General features: G+C 36.6%; 1 protein-coding gene across 1 annotated transcript in view; it reads left to right on the top strand.

The window, feature by feature from the left end:
* SAMTOR (S-adenosylmethionine sensor upstream of mTORC1) overlaps window positions 1-21,727 on the top strand; it is a 30,804-nt gene extending 9,077 nt beyond the window's left edge. Inside the window, exons 2-5 of the mRNA XM_074539905.1 lie at window positions 3,307-3,448; window positions 11,534-11,707; window positions 15,067-15,181; window positions 18,431-21,727. Of these exons, the coding sequence (XP_074396006.1) occupies window positions 3,307-3,448; window positions 11,534-11,707; window positions 15,067-15,181; window positions 18,431-19,060 (1,061 nt within the window). The 3' untranslated portion in view covers window positions 19,061-21,727. The remainder of the gene's footprint in view (window positions 1-3,306; window positions 3,449-11,533; window positions 11,708-15,066; window positions 15,182-18,430) is intronic.
* The last annotated feature ends 767 nt before the right edge of the window (window positions 21,728-22,494 follow it).

Here is a 22,494-nt window from a genome sequence, read left to right as displayed (position 1 = left end):
TGCGCTGCCATGCTACTTGCTCAAATGAAACTAGATGCCAGACTCTTTGAAAGGCCCTGCACAACAGTGCCAGTACCTTAAGATGACCCATTATTTGCAGTTGTTTGTAGCTTGTATCCATGAAGAAGCAGAGGAATGGGCATCATATCAAAATCAGTATTGACAGTGGGTAAACAGCAGATGCTTAGACAAGAATAAGTGAAAATGCTGCTGGAGTATTGCTGTGCTTGCTTACCATTCTGTCTTTTTGTGATTTTGTGGTCTAGGAGCTCCTGAGTTAGAAATCTTGTCTTTGAATATGGAGTTTGTCATGGATTTTCTTCCTGTAGTTTGCCCAGCCACATGAACTTCACGAACTTTAGGCTTAGTTGTACATTTTATGAGAAAATAATTTTTTTTTTTCTTTTTAGCAGCCCTTTCTGTCTCATATTATTGGAACAGCCAGAAATTGTTCCATATTGTTCCATATTTACCTTCCCTCTGTCAGTTTTGATCTTGTGGAAGTCCTCCCCTTGTTTTATCTGCCTTCTTCTATTTCAGTGCTCCTCATACAAAAGCATCTGTCCCATGTAGACAATTTCTGTATCTCTGTATTAGTAAATGAAAACAAACCAGAAGTGCTCACAGAATTGACTCAATATGTGTGACAGAATTACTTTGTGATTAATTTTTCACTTCTGTTCTGCATCTCTCTCCTCATGGTCTGTATAATTCAGTTTTATTTTCTTGTCAGCTCAGAGCCAAGATGCTGTTACTTTTACAGGCAGCTCTGTTGTAGCCCAAAGTTCCTGTCCCAGTGTGCTGGTAGTCAGCTCTGGGTCTGTTGCTGTATGTCTCAATTTAAGACCCCTTATCTGTGGATGCTTTTAACCCTCACCTGACTTCCAGGAACTGGTGCAAATCTGATTTGTTCAGAAGGAAATCAGAGCAGCTGCTATGAGAGCAGGATTTGGTCTTAGAAGGCATTTTCTGTTCCTAAGGGTAGGCTAGTTAACATCTGGTCTTTGCATATTTCTTCTTTCCCATCTCTCTTATTTCTTAAGCTTTAAGGAAAAGGGGTATTTGAAAATAGAATAATTGCTTCAGGATAGGCCAGGTGAAGTATTGAAATAAAAGAGCAGTAATAAACTTCAGATTTTTTATTTGTGATATTTTCCTTAAGTACATGTTCATTGATTTATTTTTTACCTTTCCAATCGGCCGTGTACTCAAACAAGTCTCCAGCAACTGCAAGTCATTGGAGCATTTCACAGCTGCAGGAGCATGCAGTAGGACTCAGAGTATTTTGTTGGAGAAACTACCACACTTTGTCTAAGCTGCACCAGAATTAATTTGCTTTTGAGAATCACTTCAGTGTTTGCTAGTGCTTCGATTGCTAGGACTTGTGTTTGTTTTGCCCCCTGTGCTGGTAGGTCACTGCTGCCATATTCTGCTCTGTTTTGTCGGTAGGGTATGGCCTGTTCTGCACGTTTGTTCCTACAGAAGGCTCTCCTGAAAGCTCAGGAAAAGTGCCCCACTGGTTTTAGCAGAACCCCCTTTGGGGATTTGCCTGCAACGTGGGTGTTTGCTCTGCTCTGGTGCTCAGCTGGTGACCTTGCTAGTACCATTTCTTATAAAGCATACTCTCTGAACTTGGATCCTTTGGAAAATAATGAGGGATGACATTCAGTATTATACCTTTTTTTTTTCTCCAGTGTAATAACTTTCTCATCTATGCTTGTTGAATAGCAAGTAGAATGAATAATTTCTTGCACAGCTTCCCCATTTTGGTAACATTAAATTTCGGCCACTCCCTTCCATCTTAAATGCCATCTCAGACTAGGGAGTATAAACACCTAATTTTAAACATGACTCACTTTGATGATTGTACAAGTGTACTAGATGCTTATTTCTGAAAATTGCTATGACATCCCTAAACCAAACCTAAGTAGGGAGTAACCTGGATGGTTGATTTAAATCTTTTAAGTATACATCTATACTTGTCCGTCAGGGCCAGTCTTTCTGTAAGCAGAGGACAAATGAGGTGAGGATTGTTGCTGCTTTGCACAAGAGAGAAAAAATAAAAAGGTTGTCACTGGAAAAAATCCTTGATTTACTGCTAATTGAAACAAAATACATCAAAGGAATTGCCGTAAGTGTGTTAGAAGCAGCAGTCTCTTACTGGTGTGAGGACAGGTCATACTGTAAGCTACTTTCAGGCTTTAACAGACATTTATTATTAGGTTATGGCTGATATACTTTCAAAGTATTTCCTTCTCATATAAAGATGCTACAAGATGGAACCATGTTGTGAAAAGTGTGTTGTTTGTCCAAGTTAAAGCTTAAAATATAGCTGTGTTCTTGAAAAGTTATTTTTAGCTGTATTAGCTTGTAAGTTCAAAATCAGTACATATTTTTATTCTACAGATTGGCATATATTCTAGATATGTACACACATTTGTGGTTAAGAAACACAAAAGAAATTAGTGGACATCATACCAGGAAAGCATCTTTCTTTGGGCAGAAATATCCTTTCAGTAAGGTACACCAAGGGTTTGCATGCTGTATAGGAAATGAGCTAGCCATGACTAGCGTTTATCTTGGTTTTGTTTAGCAGTGCATTATGTAAAGCAGGCTAGGAGAAGTGGATGCTTTAATAGCAAAGAAGGAAAAACATAATGTTTAATTACTCTGAAGAGCCAGAACTTAACCTGCAAGACTTCTTTACAGTGAGGTGAGGAGCATGGAAATAAATCTGTCCCTAGAGATCAGCAAAGGAATTTGTCTGAGATTTCCTGATCATAGTTGATTTGATTCTTCAGTACTAGATGCTAATTTACTGGGCCTGGCTGGATTAGACAGCAGTCAATGAGAGTTGGAATTTGTTTTTCAGTATCCCCAAAGAAATCTATACTGTGGGTTTAACTTTCATGGCTTTTTCATGTAATGTCACCTACGGTACTTGCCATGGATGTGAATGTTGACAGAAACTTTTAAATCTTTCATTTCTAAAATTTTGTCATGTTAAATGCTCATGCACAGAAACCTGAAAGCAAAACTTCCCAGGGACTTTAATGTCACAGAACAAATGGAACAAAATCCATGTACTGATATTTCTAGTTTCTCAAGTACCTGACAGCCTCTTCCTGCCCCAAAACTTGGAATTTTGTGTTTATGACTACAGAAAGGAGAATTTGTTTTTGTTATGTGCAGGTAAAGTAAGCTCTTGGTGCATTATGTAACTTTTAAACTGGACGGGGATTTTGCCATGGAGATAATGAGAGACTTTGTATCTGATGTGCAATTTTTTTGTTCTGTTTTGTTTAGTGGGAGACTTTGATAAGATCTGGCGTGAGCATTGTGAGGATGAGGAAACTCTGTGTGAATATGCTGTGGCAATGAAAAACCTTGCAGATAATCACTGGGCAAAAACTTGTGAAGGGGAAGGCCGAATTGAATGGTGTTGCAGGTAAATAATGTATTTGAAACATGCAATTGCACGTTTTTACTTGTAGTTATTTATAATGTGAAGCTTAATTGTTTTTTTAGTTTTTGCCAATATTTAACATTTGTCCTATAGCATATTAATAATTTATTGCTTTCTTAAAGAAATACCTTCTTAGTATTCCAGCTTACTAAGGAAATAGCTTATTAAGTGTTTTGTTATTAGGTGATCCTTTTTTGAAGTATTTTCAGCAAACTATTTTTTCTCAAATACTGAAGCTGTTTGCAGATAAATCTATGAAGTAATTTTCCATGCTTCTGAACCTAAGCTGAGTAAATGCAATGAGTGTAACTGAAGTTTAATTTTCAGGGGTTTGGTTTGATTTGTACATATAATAGTGTTTGATCTCTACATGCAGATCTCTGGTGCTTAATTTTCAGTTCTTAATCTCCTGTGACAGATTTTACCCCTGTGAAACTTGTTTTAAATGTGTTTGAAACTCTAAAATTCCTATTTGTGATAAACATCCAGTTTTTGTTGGGCTATCTGAATTGTCAAGTCATGAAATGAGGCACTAAACTATTTCAGTCCCTGAGGAAAATAAATAGTAAAAAGAGGAGAGATGTTGGTCATTCAGAATTCCTGCATAGAGTTGGCATCCAAGACATACCACAGTATCTGTACAGCAGAATAAAACAAAATGCTGCTGAGATTTAAATGGGAAGAGAATGTATCAATGGTCTTGCCATTGGGAAGGGAATGACTTCAGAAAACCAGAAAGTAATCTTGTGTGCCAGTCTGTAGGTCCTGCAGGTGAGTGTTGCAAAGTGCTGAGCAAAGAGCAGTAGATGTGGTATTGCTAAATTTAAATTCTCTTGAGCCCATAAAACAAAAAAGAGAAGAAGGAATTGACTGTGAGACACTTGATCTTGGTGGCAGCTTGAGCTCTTCTGTGGCTTCTGGAGATGGAGCAAGTAATAATAAGCTGAGGTTTTTTCCCTGGCATAGACTGGTAAATATTTGAAAACCATTCCTTTACTTACCAATGTTTTATTCTTTAGCTTAGAAAAAGAAGTCATAGCTAAGTGTTTCTTTCTAGATGCCTTTCTGGACATGCTTTGTGTATCTGTATCCCAGTTATGTGAGAGGTGTCTCAGTTATAAAGAACTAAGCCCAAAAATGGACTGAGGGTTTCAATGGCTTTGCAGGGTTAAATCAAATAGATTTTATTGAGATTGTAGTAGACTCTCATTTATGCTATTGACTTTGTTTGGTGGGAATTTGATATTTTGTTGGTTTTGGGTCTTGTTTGGCTTTTTTTGTTCTGTTCTTTTGTTTGTGTGCTTGTATGGTTTTTTTGTAATTGGCATGGTGCTGACTTTTGCTCTTTTGTGATCCCCTGCTGCCTATTTCTGTGTTCCAGGCTTCCTGAGTTGCTAGTTGTTTACTTGTATTTGTGCTATTCTTTACTTCTGTGGAAATGCTGGTACTTATATTTCTCTTTACTACATTACACTCCCTTGAATCATATTGAATTCTAATAGTGCAATTTCTTGCAGCATCTTCCTCCCACCCTGCCCTGATTTGGCATCACTCTCAGATCATTTATGAGGAACTGAAACTGACCCACAGTTCAGGTTATCTGTGGAAAAAAATAGTTGTACTGGACCCAGGGCATATTCCATGGAACATTACTTGGTATTTTCTTACAATTTGATTGTCAGCTAATATTTGAAACATTTTAAATAGAGCTGTGCATTACTTTTATTTCAGCTAAGCAGTAAGCCTATAGCTTGTGGCAAGTTTGTTCATTATCCTGTAGGACAGGATAATGTTTCTTGTGGACAGTGATGACTTATATATATGAAGGTTTTGGGGCTCCCACTTGGTTTGTGTTATAGATCACTTACAAGGTAAACATTGAAGTAAATGTCCAGTTTGGGCTTTGCAGCCTGAGCTCATATTAAGAAGAAAATCCACCCACTAAGAGATGCTAAAATGCTTTGTCTTGGTATAAAGCTTCAGATAAAGCACATAGCTTTTCAGTTTGCAAACTCAAGGGACTGGGAGTCTTTACATTAGCAGAAAAAGAGAGAGTTCTTTTAACTTCTCAGATTATACAGAGGTCTGGATTGCTAAATACCAAAATATATCAGATTGACTTTGTGTTCTGCAATTTTTTGTTCCTTCTCACGGGCCCAAGACGTGTGGTGCAGGTGGCAGGTCCCATTGCTGTTACTCCGCCTTGTGCCCGGGTGCAGAATTGCATGCAAGAGAACTTGGCCTGAGCCTTAGGTGAAAGCTTTTGCTCAGTGCTTATCACTGTTACCATGACAGCAGGAAGGTAGCTGTTTCATATTAGATGAATTTTAATTTATGAGTGGAGTGCTGAAAATAGATTGGAAGCACCCGTGTATGTCTCCTGAAGAAAGAAGACTGCGTTTTGTTTTAACTTGAAGGACGATCTTTTCAGTGATCTGAAACTGAGAAGCGTTTTTTTCTCTAGTTAAAAGGGAAAAAAAGTACAAAAGACTTTGAGTTTTTGTTCTTCCTTCATTTTTCCTTGTATTCTCCTAGGAACTGATAAAATAAATCAGATAGCATAGAATAACCACTAGAGAAGCTATGCATGCTTCTCAGGATCAAGAATAACAAATTTGTTTTTCTTTCAAAAGCCTTTTTGTTGAAGACACTGGGAAAAAATCTGATATTAACTCTTAAACCAGATGACATAAAACTTACTGTTTAACTTCTTCATTAGTGTTGATTTAAAGAACATGTATCCAGACTCCAGAAACTGTAAAAAATGGAAAGCAGTACCTGATAGACTGTGCTGGTGGCCATATGCTGAGTTGTATAGAGCCAATTTTGTTTATTGTTTCAGGAACACATTACAGAACTGTTAAGTGGGGAGAGGGATGGGAGAAGAGGGATTAAAACTTTATCTGCTTTCAGATCCACATTTGTGATCCCCTGAGTGGTGGTGTAAAAAGCCTGGGCAACACTCAACTGTTTATTCCTTCCTTCCTTTATATACATTTAGAAAATTGAAAGCGAGTAGCAAGTGATATTTGCAAATTAACACTTCTGTTTCTCTTTCATTTATACTACAACACAAAACTTAAACAAAACACATTAGGGTAGTGTTTACCCTGAATAATTGTTGTAACTCTTTGATTTTTGCTGGCATAGATAGGCTGGTGAACCTTTGTACACACAATGAATGCCAGCCTGTTCTGGTTCTAGTTAGAACAGAATAAGCCAGACTAGCAGGTTTGCTTCTTTCTGTTGCTTTTGCCTCAGTGTTAAGACTTGTGTTGACTTGACTGTTTTTTTTAAAGAGCAAAAAATAAAATCTTCTAATTATCATGACAAAACACTATCTAGACCTGCACTTTTTAAAAAAGTCTTTTGACTGTTTAATGAGTAAAGAAATACAGTTCTGATGATATTAATGACAGGTGAGTACAGAACTGTTTGGAAACATTTGCTGAGAATAGTTGTGAGAGGCTTATCTTAAAAATGTGATTTACTGAGAAGGATTCTGTCAGAGTGTGTCTCTGTATCCATAACTAATTAATACTTTTATTAGCAGTCTGCTGGAGTAAAGTGTATTTATTAAATTTGGAAATGAGACCAAAGAGACAGGAACTTTCACTCTGAGAGCAGAATTAAAATTATTGCTGTTATAAACTATACTAGACATTATCTACTATATTAAATATCAGCTCTACAAATAAAGGCTCGAGAATAATTGATTGTGTCAGTCTTTCAAAAAACTCTTTGGATTCTGAAGCAGGCCATAAACTGAATATGAAGTGGTCATGGATGCTTTTGCAGTAGAGGCAAATATCATACTTAAGTGTGTTAATGAGATTGTCCACAAGATATGTAAAGTGCTACTCTGACTTAATTTAGCATTGCTATTAGCCAAAATATCACCTTGGCCACTGCATTTAAAAAATAACAAACAGCAGCTCAACTCCAAGAAAGATAAAGAAATTATCAAAAGCCTTCTGTTTTTTCCACAAAAGCCTTGGTGTTCTTTTCTAGAAACTGGAGCTCTCTAGTCAAAAGAAGAGAAGGCTAAGTAATCTGTTAGAGGATCTTTGAGAATAACAGATCTCTGCTAGAACTGGAAAGCTGATCCTGTTTAATAGGAAGATTAAATGAATGAGTGTTTGCAAGTCCCTTCCACACTGTTTTGCAGGTTTTTTTGATGATTGCAATTAGTTGAGCAATTCACTGCAAGGAGAATGGAACTGAGGAAGGTGGAAGAAACAGCAGGAGGGGAACCATTTTAAATGGGAAAGGACAATGTTCACATTTATATGACCGTCTTAATGTTTTGCTGTTAAACACATTGTTTGCTGATGATAGTAAATTGTAAGGAGCTGTTAACTCCCTTGAAGGCAGATACGCCCTCCAGAGAAACCTCAACAAATTAGAGGGCTGGGCAATCACAAACAATATGAATTTTAACAAACACAAGTGCTATATTCTACACCTAGGATGGGGCAACCCTGGATGTAAGGATGGACTGGGGAATGAAATACTGGAAAGCAGCACCGTAAAGGGACCTGGGGCTCCTGGTTGATGGCCAGTTGAATGTTTGATTAACAAAATCTTATGCATTCATATTGGCTTTTGCTGACACTTTGTGTCCAACCCAAATGGCAGACAAAGCGGGGGAGTCAACTGGAACAGGTTATTTATCATTTAATATTTGAAATATGGAAAATAAGTTTCACTGAGGAAATATAAAGACTTGATTTTTTGATTTCTTTTTTAAAGCAAAGACATTAACTTCACACTTCTCCCAGAAACCTAACCTGTCTCTCATCTAGGAAACTGAAACAGTTTAGACCTGAAATATTTATTTTGCAGTTCGTGTGAACTGTAGTAAGTATCAGCTCAGATAGCATTTACATTGCACAATTCTTCATAAGCAGGTGTGTTAATTGTAGAGCTAATATTGTGTCATCACAGACTGAATGTTTGTCAGTTAAAAATGGAGCCGTGTCAGATTTTAGAATTATAAAATAGATTCCTTCATATTTGCTTTGTAGATAATTGAGATGCTCTGTTTCTTACTTGAGACAGTTGTTAAATGTAGAGTCTTTTATAACTGCAGACTCAAAACCAGGGTGATCAGTGATGGCTTTAATGGCTGTGAAGTTCAACATCTGGCTGCATCAGCACGTTACCTTGGGGTAAACTACAGAGTGCATTATTTCTGCTAGCTGCCAGTGCAGTGAGTGCCCCTGTGCTTGCTGTTACCCCACAGGAAGTGTGAAGGTCACTTACAGGAGGAGTACATAGGCAACTCCTCTGAGAGCTCAGAGCCAAAAGGGCAACATGTAGTAATCATGCCAGAATGACTGTGACATCAGAAAAGTGTAAAGGGAGGATAACCCTCAGTGGCTATGAAGTGCAGTGTGATCTGAGGTTTTTTGTTGGGATTTGGTGGATTTGGCTGGGGTTCCTTGGTACCCTGTGGTACTACACCAGTATGCAGACCCTGGGATCGGAATGTGAAGAACTGTATCCATTCTTGGGCCTTCCTGTGGCATTGGCCAGTTGTCCACCTGGGAAAATGAAAAAGTAGGAGATGCTTCTCTTTATTGTTAACTTGGTAGTGTCTTATGTGTAAATGAGGAATGTCTGTTAGGAAAAATACAGAATTATGAGAACTCAGTTGACATGGTTAGAGGTAGAAAGACGGAAGAAACACTCATTTGCATCAGTACCAAGAATGAGGAAGAAATGGCTTCTCAGTGACAAGATGAATTGGCACTTTACAAGTAGGTGGTTCTCCCGTGCTCATTAAGTGTTAAGCTGGGTAGCATACCAGCTTCTAGGGAATTAAAAGGTTGATAACATGAATAGATGAGAAGACAAAGAAAACATTCTTCCAAGCTTGAGAATTCTCTCATGTCTTGCATGTCAGTGCAACACTACTTAAACTGCTGTTGATTATGGATGTTTTAAGATGCATAATGAGAAAAAAAGACTTAGAATAAAAATAGAGACTACAGGGTGCTAACAAAGTGGCGCAGTAGCTGATAAATGGACAAAAATTTTTCTTTTCAAGTTTCATTTCTTTGACTAATTGATACACAGAACTAAATAGTTCTAAATTGATCCTATGCTTATAAATAAATAGTACAATGTGTAAAATACACTTTAATTAGTATACCAGCAGTAATGCAACTGTTTTTTTCTGGTGTTCTCATTTGTTTATTGATCTCCTTAAAATCTTATTCCTGCTGAAAAAAAAACTTGTTATACTTTGTTTTAGAGTTGTTTTCTTTCCATACGTGCCGTCTCTAATGGGTGGGGTTGCTATAATTTTGCAGTCTGTATGTCTGGTAGTATTGCAACCTAGACTGGAGCATCTGTCTTATGAGGAAAGGCTGAGGGATTTGGGCCATTTCAGTCTCAAGAAGAGACAATGGAGAGGGGACCTCATCAATGTCTATCAGTATCTGAAGGGAGGGTGTCAGGAGGATGGATCCAGGCTCTGCTTGGTCATGCCAGCCAGTGGGACAAAAGGCAACAGGCAGAAACTGATACACAGAGGTTCTACCTAAAAGAGAAGTTCTTTGCTCTGCAGGTGACTGAGCACTGGAACAAACTGCACAGAAAGGTAGAATATTCCTCACTGAAAATATTCCAGAACCCTCTGGATGCAATCCTGTGCCATGTGCTCTGGGATGACACTACTTGAGCAGGGAGCTTAGATCAGATGACCCTCTGAGGTCCCTTCTAACCTGACCCATTCTATGATTACACAGAATTTCTGACTCAAGGCACTTCTTTCCTAGCTATCTTGGGGTAAAGTTATTTCTAACTGTGCCTGTTTGTGTATGTTTCCATCTAAGAAACTCAATGCCACTCCAATGACATTTTTTTTTGTTGTCCTTCACATCTTATGTAACGAAGAGACTGGGTATATTTGATGGCTAAAATATCACCAAACCTTAGATTAGCCCTGTGTATTCCAAGTCTTTGTCACTATTTGTGATTTAAATGCACCATTTTACCAATGTGTCCATCCTTAAATCTATGATGTGAAGTGTCATTATCTTGTTCCTGCTTTGTATAAGATATTATTAAACTACACTTGAATTTATTTTTTGTGGAATGTTCCTTCAAACCTCTGCAGTTTTGTTAGAGGAAAATGGAGTGAATTTCAAGAAAGCATCACAAAAATGAGTTGTTCAGAAAAGATTATTAAAACAAGGATTATTTCTGAAATTTTCGTGCAAATACTTGGATGGCAGATTTAATTTATCTGAATTGTGCAGGGTGAACCCGGCTTTTTAATTTCACAGCAACAATTTTTTCCAGTTATATTTTGTGGATGAAATTCAGTTTTTCTCAAACACAGTGCTTAGTTCTCATACACTAATGCTGACTACTGATTGAAGAACACAAGTGCTGTTTAACTTCTTTTGTAACATTAATTTCTTTAAACTGGCTAATATTTCTGTTCAAGTATGATTAATTATTTTGTTTTAGTTCCTATAAGAAAAGTAAGTAAATATGGGGTAAAACTGAAAGCTAAAATAAGTCTTTGACAGGAATACAGCTGCTGTCTGTTACTTAAAACAAAAAATGACCAGTCAAACTCAATTAAAATGAAAATGTAAGTTTGTGCATAAATCTGGATTAGGTTTCTTTTCCCCTAGTTTATGTGCCAGCAAGAAACACATTTCAAAACCTTGTGTTGACAGGGAGCTAGTTCATAACTCTTTGCACTATAGTGGAGAACTGAGCTGAAGTTTACCTTCTGGTGATGTTCTGACAAGAATTCTGCTGTCTTACTCTAAATGTCTATCCAGATTAAAAAAACTTAAATGTATACTCAGCTGTGACTTATGACATAATTTGGGGGGGCGAAAAACCCCATCAACCCACCACTCATACTGTTGGATGTATCACATCTTTTTTTAAAGCTGACTTAACAAATTTGAAATAAAACTCAGATTTGTTTAAAAGTTGACAGCACTTGATCTCTTAACCCTCTGGTGTGTATCTTAGCTGTAGTAGTGACTAACAAGAGCATTCAGTTTTCCTGGGGAATTTTTCTTTTTGTCTTTTCAGTGTATGCCGAGAATATTTTCAGAATGGTGGAAAAAGAAAAGCACTTGAGAAAGATGAAAAAAGAGCACTTCTTGCTTCTAAAACCACTCCAGCATTAAATGTTCCTCAAACTCCCAAGATTGAAGATCCTTTGCCAAACTTAGGCTTGACAAATCATGAAGCTGTGACAGAAGAGTAAGTTTTACGTGTTTTGACTTTTTTTCCCCCTTTTTTGAGTGTTAAAACTTCCCCTGATGTTTTTTTCCCCAGAACATGTTCGATCAGTCTGATGTATTTTTAATAGCTAAGAAGGGCAATTTTCATGTGAATATATACATTTCAAGAGCTGTTTATGTTGTAGTATATTTTGGTGAATGCCATAAAAAATTGCTTGAGAATGACAACTTAGTCATCTTCATTTCAGTGCTAAAGCAATTTCACTTTAGTATGTCATTGGTGTGCAATGCAATTTATATTAAACCTTGAGGTGAAATAAGGGAGATGTTAATTAAGTTAGAATCTAATGGCTGTTCAGCACTGTTGAAAAGTCAATTGCTTATGTAAGTACTAAGTGCCAAATGTAAATATCAGAGTACTTAAAACTTTCTCTTCATAAATAATTGCAGAGAAGCTCTTGATTCCAATTACACACTTCAAAAGCAATTTGGAATTACAACCCTTAACTTTTAATGTACTAGCTTTCTGATGACTGGCTCTGCAGAACTTGTAGTATCCTTGAGGTATTTTCCAAACAACAGTTTTAATTTTGTTTGTGACCTTCACCCAAGCAAGAATTTTATTTTTGGTATCCAAGACTAACTTTATTATTTCTGAAGTCCCACCCTCCATTTTTTTTCCTAAATAATGTGTCATGTTTGTGACTATTCATGTCTGATGGAAAAAAATTCATATTTTGCAGGTACAGTGAAATAATGAATGCACAAGCATAGAATCTATAAAAGTTATACTTATGAATTGTTTCATATTCTTTATAGTTTAGTTCTTAGAACTTCTTGCGGTAGTGTTTTTTCTATTGTGTAAAGAGGGTTTTTTCCTTTACTGTAGCATGTCTGCTGTGATCAGCACTTACTTGAAAGTGTAGGATAAGTTAGGGAAAGAATGACATGTTACTAATGTTATTAGTAGCTATGTCTGTCCTTAGGAGCTGGTGTCTTCTGTGTCTCTCATGTTTGTTTAAATCAATAGGTTTGATGATCATATTTACTTTAAAGCTTTCTAGCAGTGGGAGGCATTGTCAGGACAAAGCATTGGTTCTCTCTTTGATCTCTGTCTCCATACTTTCTGCAGTTAATAGTGGCTGTTGCAGAGCTAACTTCACCTGATTTCTTGCTACCAGTTGTTTCTAGCCTCCCTTTTGTTCTAATGTGTACAGAAAGGAGTTAATAGAGAAGTTTTATAAATTATTTTAAAGCATTTGTTAGTATAGGCAGTGCTGATGATTACTTTCATTCTCAGAAGTTTAAAAATATACACACCTCGTAAGACATACCTGGCAAAGGCAAGTTTTATAATATATACCTGAGTAAGCTACAAATGGTAGTAAGTTCTTAGTAGCCATATAGACCTTGAACAACAAGGCCTAACTGGTCTAAGTTACTGCCCAGAGAAATCAAAATTCCTTTTCTTGATGCCTTACAGAAGAAATTACAGAGTTTATCAGAAAGAAAATGGATTGTGTATTACATAAAACAGAGATCTCTCCTGAAATGCTTTAGCATGTAGCTTCACTGCTCTATAGTGAAGTCTGAAAGTTGGTCCAGGGGATACGGGGAACCTACGCACAGCGTTCAAAGACTGTCACTCCATTCTGGTCATGTAGCACTACAAGAGTGTGGGTTTGTCTATCGGTATGACTAAGCCGGTGACTCTTTGTTTTGCTCTGGTAGGTGTGAAGACAATAATTCTGTTCATCCCACATATAATCCTCTCTCAAGTAATTTATAAATATATATAAATAAGGTAGTTTTTGTAAATAGGAAGACAGAATACATCATAGTGATCTTTTCTCTGTACCACAGGTGAAGTGACTGTCCTGGAAATTAGAGGCTTCTGGGATTTCCTGCTTAATTTCAATCTGTACAAGTATTTCATTGAACCATTTAAAGGGAACATGTTTAGATCTCTAGAGGCTCTCTCTTTTTCATGGGAAGTCCTCTCTGCACCGTAGTATCCAGTTTCCTCTTGTTATGCTTCCTGTGATCCCATGTGTCCATTGATTTGGTGTTACTATATTAGACTCTCATATAGAATGTAAGCATTCATGTAGGCATATATTTTTGTGTTTGAGTGAGGAGGGATCTGCCATTAATGTCTCCATTTGCTAGACAAGGAAATACACTGGTCTGAGAAACCACAAACTACCCTTATGTGGGAAAAGATCTCTGATTTGACTTCCAACCATGTTTGTGATTTATGGCTACTAGGATCTGCCTACACAGTATCCAAATTCCTGTTCCAAGTCTGGAAAAATTGTTGCTTTCATCTTCATTCTGAAAACTCACTCAGTACTGATTGACTTAGGAGGCAGCTTGGTAATGTTTGCAGCTTTAGCTTAAAGGTAATTGTTGCACTCTTTGTCTTGGTCATGGTGGTATTTTGAGAGAAGTGTGCCCTAGAAATCTTCTGTGCTATGTAAAAGTAAAATAATTTGCCATTGTTTTTCCAAATGCAACAAGACATTTTATCTTGCTTTTCCAACATCCTCTCTCTGGTAGGTTACTGGGAGTCTAGAAGGAGCCCAGAGAGCCCAGATCTCTTACTGCTGCTCAGATGCTTTTCTTTCTTTTCTGCTTTGTTGTTGCTATGAGTATAGCCATGGCTTGGTTTTACTGCATTGGCCCTGCACCTCTGTTTCTGAAAGTTTTTTGCAGTTATCTGTCTCTCCAGGGCTGAGCCTTTCCCAGAAACATGACAAGTTACATTTTGGAGATGCCAGTTGGTTTTGGCTACAGAAACTTGAAGCAAAAAACATTTTATTTTTGAAATGTTATTAGCATTCTCATCTTTGTGAAGTCCCTGTGAAAGCTGTGACTTTGTTTGCCTCTGTTAATGGATTTTGGATATTCCAAGATGTTACAAATCACCATGGAATTTTTTAAAATTGCAGCCCTGTAAATGATGCTGTTTATGTAGTTGTTCTCTGTTTCCCTTTTCAACTCATGAAACTTTAATTCTGGTGTCTAGTGTGACTTCAAAATCAGTAAATACTACAAAAAGTTAAGTGAGAAACACAAAACATTATGAGAGTCTGTCTAGTAAACACACAGTTTGCCTTTTTATTTACTTGCTACAAGTGCAGAGTGCATAGTTATTGCACCTTCTCTGAACAAAACACTTCTGCTTGAGGACCACCTGCTTGTATTGATGGATCTTGGTTCTTTAGGTAACTCAGCAATTGAAGTAAGGTATTCACTTCTGTCAGTCACTACTGTGGTGTTCTCTGAGAATCTTTTGCATTAGTTACCTGAAGTTGTAACTCAGAATACAGCTTTAAAAATTACATTTGATAAAACTTAATTCTTGCTACTTCTTAGGTTCCTTCACTCCCTGGGAAAGATCAGATTACTTGATGTTGGTAGCTGCTTTAATCCATTTCTGAAGTTTGAAGAATTTCTGACAGTTGGCATAGACATTGTTCCAGCTGTTGAGGTATGTAATGTTTGCTGTATTTAGTATAAACTTGATCTTCAAATTTGTGGAATGCCTCAAAATAGCTGTAAAAGAGTATGTTTAATACTTACATGCTTTTTACATGCTTACAGGCTCTAGAGTCCTAGTTGTGTTTTGTTTTAAAAATACAATTTTTTCCCAGAGCTGTGGCATTATTAATCTTTAAAATCTTGAAAATTTTACTAGCCATCTTTTAACAGTATTTCAGATGACTCCTTGGATCTAAAAGGTATAAATAATTATTAAGTAGGCTTGTGCTTAGACAAGAGCTTCTCAGAAGCTGCATTCACTGACAGAAGGAAATGATCAGTGACTGTATTTGGTGAGTTTTTCTGGGGAGATTTAATATTCAGAAGTACACTATAAGGGAGCATTTATATTTATTGCTAGAAATATTTTTGAGTTTTCAAAATTCAGAGGACAAATTTATCAGCATATTTGGGGTAAATTACTTCATTTTCTCTAGGCAGTAAGGTTCTCAAATGCCTGAATTCTGCTGTAATCGTATCTTCTTTCTGTCTTTTGCTCTTGACCCAACTTCTGTCAGCACTAATTGCATTTATCAACCATGCAAAAGGATCAAGTGGAATAAATATGTTTAAAAAAGACACAGAAATACATTTCGGAGAAAAAACAGAAAAGCATTTGACTATACGCACCTTGACTACTTACAGTTAGAAATCAGGCTCTATTAAAATCTGTGGCCTAAGGTAACCCTCTGTAGAAGTGGAGAGGTGAAAAGAAGTGTACAGGTGAAAAAATACAGTTAACTGGAAAGTAAGTTTCTCTTATTTGCTGCAGTGTGATTTACATGCTAAATGCCTGGTAGTTTGTTACTGTTACCATGTTTAGTCCATTAACACCTCATTTGTATTTCTGCATATATGCTGAGAGACACTGAAAGATGTTCTTTAAAAATTTGAGCCTGATAAATTGCTTTCAAAAGCAATTCAATGTTAGTTCTGTCTAAAACACAAACTTTGAGTAGTTTTCGTCTTGCCTAATTTGAAACACAGGCATCATGATTATTTTCCACGACTTTGGAGGCTGTAGGACTGTGTAGGGCTGTTGGGCGTGACACAGGAGGTAAAAAAACCACATGCCACTGAAATGGGAGCCTGTGGCATTTAAAATGGTAATACATGACAAGTGAATTTCTAGCTATGATACATAGATCCTCAGTGTCTACATCTCAGGTTCTGAGTTCTAATTACAGTCAGTGAAGATCTGTTAGAAATAGTCAAACCTAAATATCTTCTGTTCTTTGATGGTGAGGTGAATTGGGTCACTGTGTATTGACTAACTCTCCACTGACTATAATGGCAGCCTAGGTACCTAACATTATATGAGTTGAACCTAAACATTATTTTTTGAGTATGCCTAGTTAATATTTTTCTGTCTACTAGTCAGTTGTTCTGCTTTCCTAAGAAAGCTACATGAAAATGTAGCTACATGATTTTCTTCTCATGAAAATCAATTTAAATGTGCAGTGACCAAAACCTTTATTGGGAAAAGTCCTGAAAAAGTAACTTCTGTGGATTCAGTGGAGGAACATATGCAATTTCTGTGTACTAACCAGTTCTTTAGATTCTCTCCCAGCAGAAGGGAAGAATAAGATAATTAGTTTCTGGTCATCTGACAGGGTTAGTACCATAGCTTCATGGGAGGAGCTCCCAGAGTGCTAATGCACAAGTGGTGACACACGTGCTTACTCTGGGCCTGTCTCAGGCTCACCAACATCTTTGATTATCTTGGATCCTTTGGTTTGCTCAGGGCACCTTGAAGCCTGGCTAGGAGGTGTTCTTGGAGGGACAGGGAGTACAGTTTGAGCAGTCAAATGCATCTGCTAGAATAAGCTTAGCCCTACCTCCAAAACAGAATTAATGGGCCCTGATGTACTGAAGATGTCTCTTCTTTGAGCTGCATCAGCACCATAACCTTCTGAATAAATTTATCTCTTAAGGCCAGAAGTTGCCTGGGCTGATTTAAGGTTTTTGGAATAGCAACCAGAGGTTAATTATGGTAGTTAAGTCATCTCCTGACTTGAAAAAATTATCTTGAGAAGTTGTGGTAAAAGCTGAAAAGAAAATAAACTGGTAAAAAATTCTGATTTAGCAGATTTCTTAGGCGAGACCCTAAAGTACCTTTTAAAACAAATTGAAGCACAGAGTCTTCTTACAAAGCCAGTTTCTTAAATAATGTTGATCAGAGGGTTAAATAGTTCTTTCCTTAATAAAAAAATATCATCCACCTTCATATAGAAATGCTTTGGATATAGACTAAGTAGCTGAGTAATAATTCAATTAATTTGGAGGACATGTGGAAATACAAGGAAAGGAACTGAAATGTTAGTTATGTAACTAAAGGATAAATGTCTTCAAAATTTTTAGAATCTCTGTTTCACATACAGAGAATGCAAACTGTTGAATATGGAAATATATTTCCATTGATGGGTTTTTAGAGAGAGGGAAAATGCTTACCAAGAAAAGATTAATATTTTCTTTAGTTAAGCAGCATGCACTCACTTCCTGGTATCCTGGAGTAAAGTACACTGAGAGAAACATGCATTATTAGATGGTAGGAGGATGAAAACTGAGACTGGGGTGTGCAGCAGATGCTGTCTTGGAGTAAATATAGTCTGAGACCAAAAAAAATAAAGTAAGAAAGAGGTGGAAGAGTACTGGAGTTAAAAATTAGAATATATATATCGATACTTGAGGATCCCTTCCAACTCAGAATATTGTGTGAAATATCTGTGCAAATTATCCACATAAGTAGGTTTGTGTTCTTAAATGTCAGTAGATGCACTGATAACTGTTCTCTTAGTGTCTGTGAGGACTTAAACATTAGTTTAAGACTTGTGTATCAAAACTTCAGTGGCAGATTCCAGTTTAACAGCATTTTTATCCTAAGTTGATTACAGATTCCACCTGAAACATACCTTAGTCCTGAAATTGTCTTTAACATTATTTCTGCATTACTAATTTGTGTTTCTCCTCTACTCAGAAATACTTGCAGCCTAAATTGGTTTTTTTCAACTGTATATGTGTGACCATTACCTTTTTAACTCTTTAAGTAAAGTTAGTAAAGTTTACTCTTGAGTAAAGTTAGCACGTCACTCTGAACAATCAGTTTTAAGGGAATAATTTATTTTTCTGTGGATTTTGGTTGTATTTGCTCTTTGAACTAACCTTAATATTTGGTTTTCTGTCTTTGTCACTCCACCAGAGCGTATACAAATGTGACTTCCTGAATCTTCAAATTCAGCAACCTCTTCAACTGGCACAAGATGCTATAGATGCCTTTCTTAAGCAACTGAAAAATCCCATTGATTCTCTACCTGGAGAACTGTTCCATGTTGTCGTTTTCTCACTCCTTCTTTCTTACTTTCCATCACCCTATCAACGATGGATATGCTGCAAGAAGGCACATGAACTTCTGGTATTAAATGGCTTATTGCTTGTAATAACTCCTGATTCATCTCATCAGAATCGCCGGGCCATGATGATGAAAAGCTGGAAAATTGCCATAGAGTCCTTGGGTTTTAAACGCTTCAAGTATTCCAAGTTTTCTCACATGCACCTGATGGCATTTAGGAAAACTTCCCTGCAAACAACAAGTGACTTAGTTAGCAGGAACTACCCAGGGATGTTGTATATCCCACAGGATTTCAACAGTATAGAGGATGAGGAGTACTCCAGCACTGCCTGCTACGTTCGGTCAGACACAGAGGATGAACAGCTCGCTCACGGTTTTATGGAGCTGCCTGATGCTCCCTATGACTCAGACTCTGGAGAAAGCCAGTCTAGTTCTATCCCTTTCTATGAGCTAGAAGATCCGATATTGCTTCTGAGTTAATGTAGTCGTTGAAATGCCCTTTCAGTCAAACTTCTTGCTTAACTAATTTTGCTATACTAACGTGGGCTCAACACAGAAAAAATGGTTTGCATAAAGAAAATGCAAAGGTTTACAGAGTTTGCTATTTTTTTCTACTTTTGAATTTTAAAATTTATTCTTGTATGAAAGTGAAAAAATACAAGTTTTATGCAAATGACTCATGTCATAGCATAAATTGCTGTTACTTTCTTTAGATTTGTATCACTATTTTTTTTTTCCAGAAAGGTACCATTCTTTTCTTTAGTGCTGTGAAGTGTGAATTCTATTTAATTTGTTAAATGTTGTTTCAGTATTTTAACTCAATGTGGTTGAGCTTAAGGCACTGGAGTTGGTGGGCTTCTGAGAAGTATATGTAGGAAGAAATAATTTGCACTTTAATTAAATGTGCAGATAGGTTAAGACACTTGGTTGCAAATGTCCTTTCTTAATTATGGAACAAAACTTTTTTTCTTCCAAAATTTGTTTCACTCTGGTTAAGCCTGGGCTGGAGAAACAATAATGCTTGCACATTTGACTTTATGTTTATTGCAGCCCTTGTGACGTGACACCAAAACACTGGAATATATGCATCCATAGTTCTACATACTGTGTAATTTCATTGCATAAATAGCAATTTCTGAAGAGGCTTTTCCCCCAGAGGAGTATGGTACGTCTAGACAATTATGTTTCACTTCAAAGCTGGAATATGTTTTGCAGTTTTATGAGTATACAAGCACTAATGTGTATCAGTATTTGCCCAACTATGGTGTTCTGTATTCTTTTCCAACTGGGTTTTCTGGGGGACAGAATGGGTTTTGTCTTTTTTTAAAAGTAAATTATTTATGCATTTTTAAAAGAAACAGCTTTTTCATTAATTGTCCTTATTTGTAGACCTAAGTTAGCCAGGGACTACAAACTGATTTTGTAAGAAGGAACATAACTCTACAAGTTTTTCAAGGATACACATATTTGCATAAAGCCATGTAATTCAGACCACACACAAGAATTTAACACCTGCTTTTTGTTTGCTTATTAGGACCCAGCTGACTTCTGTTCAGTTAAATAAAAACTCCATAGCTGACTGAAAATTGGTCTGCACTGTAAAGAAATTAAACATCCATTTTTACTTCTATTAAGTTTTTAACTTGTGTAGTGAACCTGTGAGTTTTTGCAGGAAAAATGAATTCTGTTCAGTGGTTAAAAAAAGAGGATTCATTATTAGTCTAGCTTAGGTTTTCCTCCATTTAAAAATAATGGCCAGAATTTTCAGATTTGGATGTTAGGCTCTTAAATCTATATGTAAGTGCCTAGTAGTAAATGATTATAACTAGGTGCCAGATCATGATTTATTTCGGACTTCTGAAAATTGGTAAAAAAATACTAATACAGTTTCTCTGGCTATTGTCTTCTTACAAGATGAAATATCTTCCATTAAACTGCCACCTTGTATTCATAATATGAAAGTTGCTAGATAAATTGAAGTTGTAGTGTGGGTTTTACAGTGCTTGCTACAAAAATGAAACTTACTCCTTCCATTGAAGTATTGCACTGAATGTGTCACAGTTTGGCCTACCTGTTTTTCTTTTATAGTATTTCCTACATAGAGTAATCACATTGGTCCAGCTTACACTCCGTTGTGATCTGGACTGTGGTGCTGTATTCTTTAACATAAGCTTTTTGTCTCTTCTTAACTTTAAAGCATTCCCAAATTCCTAATTCAAATTTATTACTCAATCTGAATGATAGGGTTATACAAACCAAACAATTATACTGTGATGTGTAAAAAGAAAAAAAGAATTAAGGTTAGACATACAGGAATCATGGTTCACTTGCTATTTTTTGTTACAGAGAATACTTCTCTAATGAAGTACACAATGCCTTCAAAATTGGCTTTTAGTCAGTATTTTCATTCAAATCTTTGTCATTGAAAGCCTTTCTTCCCAATTAACCACTGGTTCCAGCAGTGCTCATGTTAAAATATTGCTGCTGTAAATTCAGCTCTTTATGGGAGGTTAATAAGTGCATTCTTCAAAGTATACATAATATTTTAACTGATACTCTATTAGAAACAGTACACCATCAAACATATGTTGGCATTGATTACTGTAAATTGGTTTGTGATTCGTACACCAAGAAGTGCAATTCAGATCAAGATTTACCCTCCAAAATAGCTTAAATACTAAGGTTTAACGTTTAATCCTTTTTGGGAGGTTGGTGACAACACTGTGGTTTAGGGACCTGAGATTCATAACAGCTTGGTTTTCTTGCTGATCATTCTGAATGCCCAAAGTGGGTTTATTGGTTATTTGGTTTTCTGGGTTTTTTTTTTTTTTCTTTTTTGGTTTGAATTGTTTTTTTCACAAGGGACAGTAGATGGTGGTGAAGGAGGAAAGTGTGATTTACATAAATACCTACATTTCCCTTAATAATAAAGTGGTGATATCAGGAGTTGTTGTATATTTGGCTTTGGTGCAAGAATATTATTTCTAGGTTATGAAATATTTGAAAATTATGACTGTGCAAGGTGCTGGAGAAGAAAAGGAAGAAAACATGTGTTGGCATCTCTGTTGTCTTTTATGTCACTACTTTTGTGAACAAAGCACATTTATTAAAAAAAATTTGAAAAACCGAAAACATTTTTTTAAATTCTTGAGGATTCAGCTGTTGTCGTTTTCTCTTTCTGTGCAATCTGTTTATGTGAAATCCAGTGAAATCAATGCAAAGCTATTTTCTTTATTTTCAAGGAGATAGTTGTTTTGGGTTTAATTTATAACCCCTAAGGATGTTAAAATTGGTACTTCAGTTTCAGCTTCTACATCTCAGTGGTGGTCTTTGCTTTTCAGAAGGGTTTTTAAGTTCCTTCAGTTGATTCTGTTACCATGCTGCTTTCCCTGCCCACTTGGATGTGACCACTTTCTAAGCACTTCTTCTCATCTACCTCTACATGTTCTTAATTTCTTTTCTATCTCACTGAAATACTTTTACAGCTCCCATTTTATGTTGCCCCTTTAACATCATTATTGTACTTTTCTACATTGTGATTCTGAATACTGGAGGTGTTGGGAAAAGGTTGGCAATGGGAAAAGAAATCCAAAGAACTGAAAATGCAAGGCTCCTGCTCAGATACAAGTTGTAGGAAGACTGGATTTCAGCAGAACTGAAGTGTGTCCCTAGCACTGCACAGCCTACCTGGTACATTCTGATCTCTGAAGTGAGAGGGAAGATGACTAAATAGCATTTCACACATGGGCTCAGTGCTGCTTCCTGTGCATCCTTTCTGCCTCATCCTGTTTCGGGAGGACTGCCTGAGTGGCTTTACAAGTGTGATCATTCTAAGGCTTTTTAATCATATCTCCATGTGTCAGCAGCAGGTTTTGTGCTCATTTTTCCTTCTCTTTCTGTTTCCCTCACTTGTT

The sequence above is a fragment of the Zonotrichia albicollis genome, chromosome 4 (genome assembly GCF_047830755.1).
Source record: "Zonotrichia albicollis isolate bZonAlb1 chromosome 4, bZonAlb1.hap1, whole genome shotgun sequence".
NCBI lineage: Eukaryota > Metazoa > Chordata > Aves > Passeriformes > Passerellidae > Zonotrichia > Zonotrichia albicollis.
Note: the sequence above shows the minus strand (reverse complement) of the source record. Positions and strands in the feature narration are given on the sequence as shown.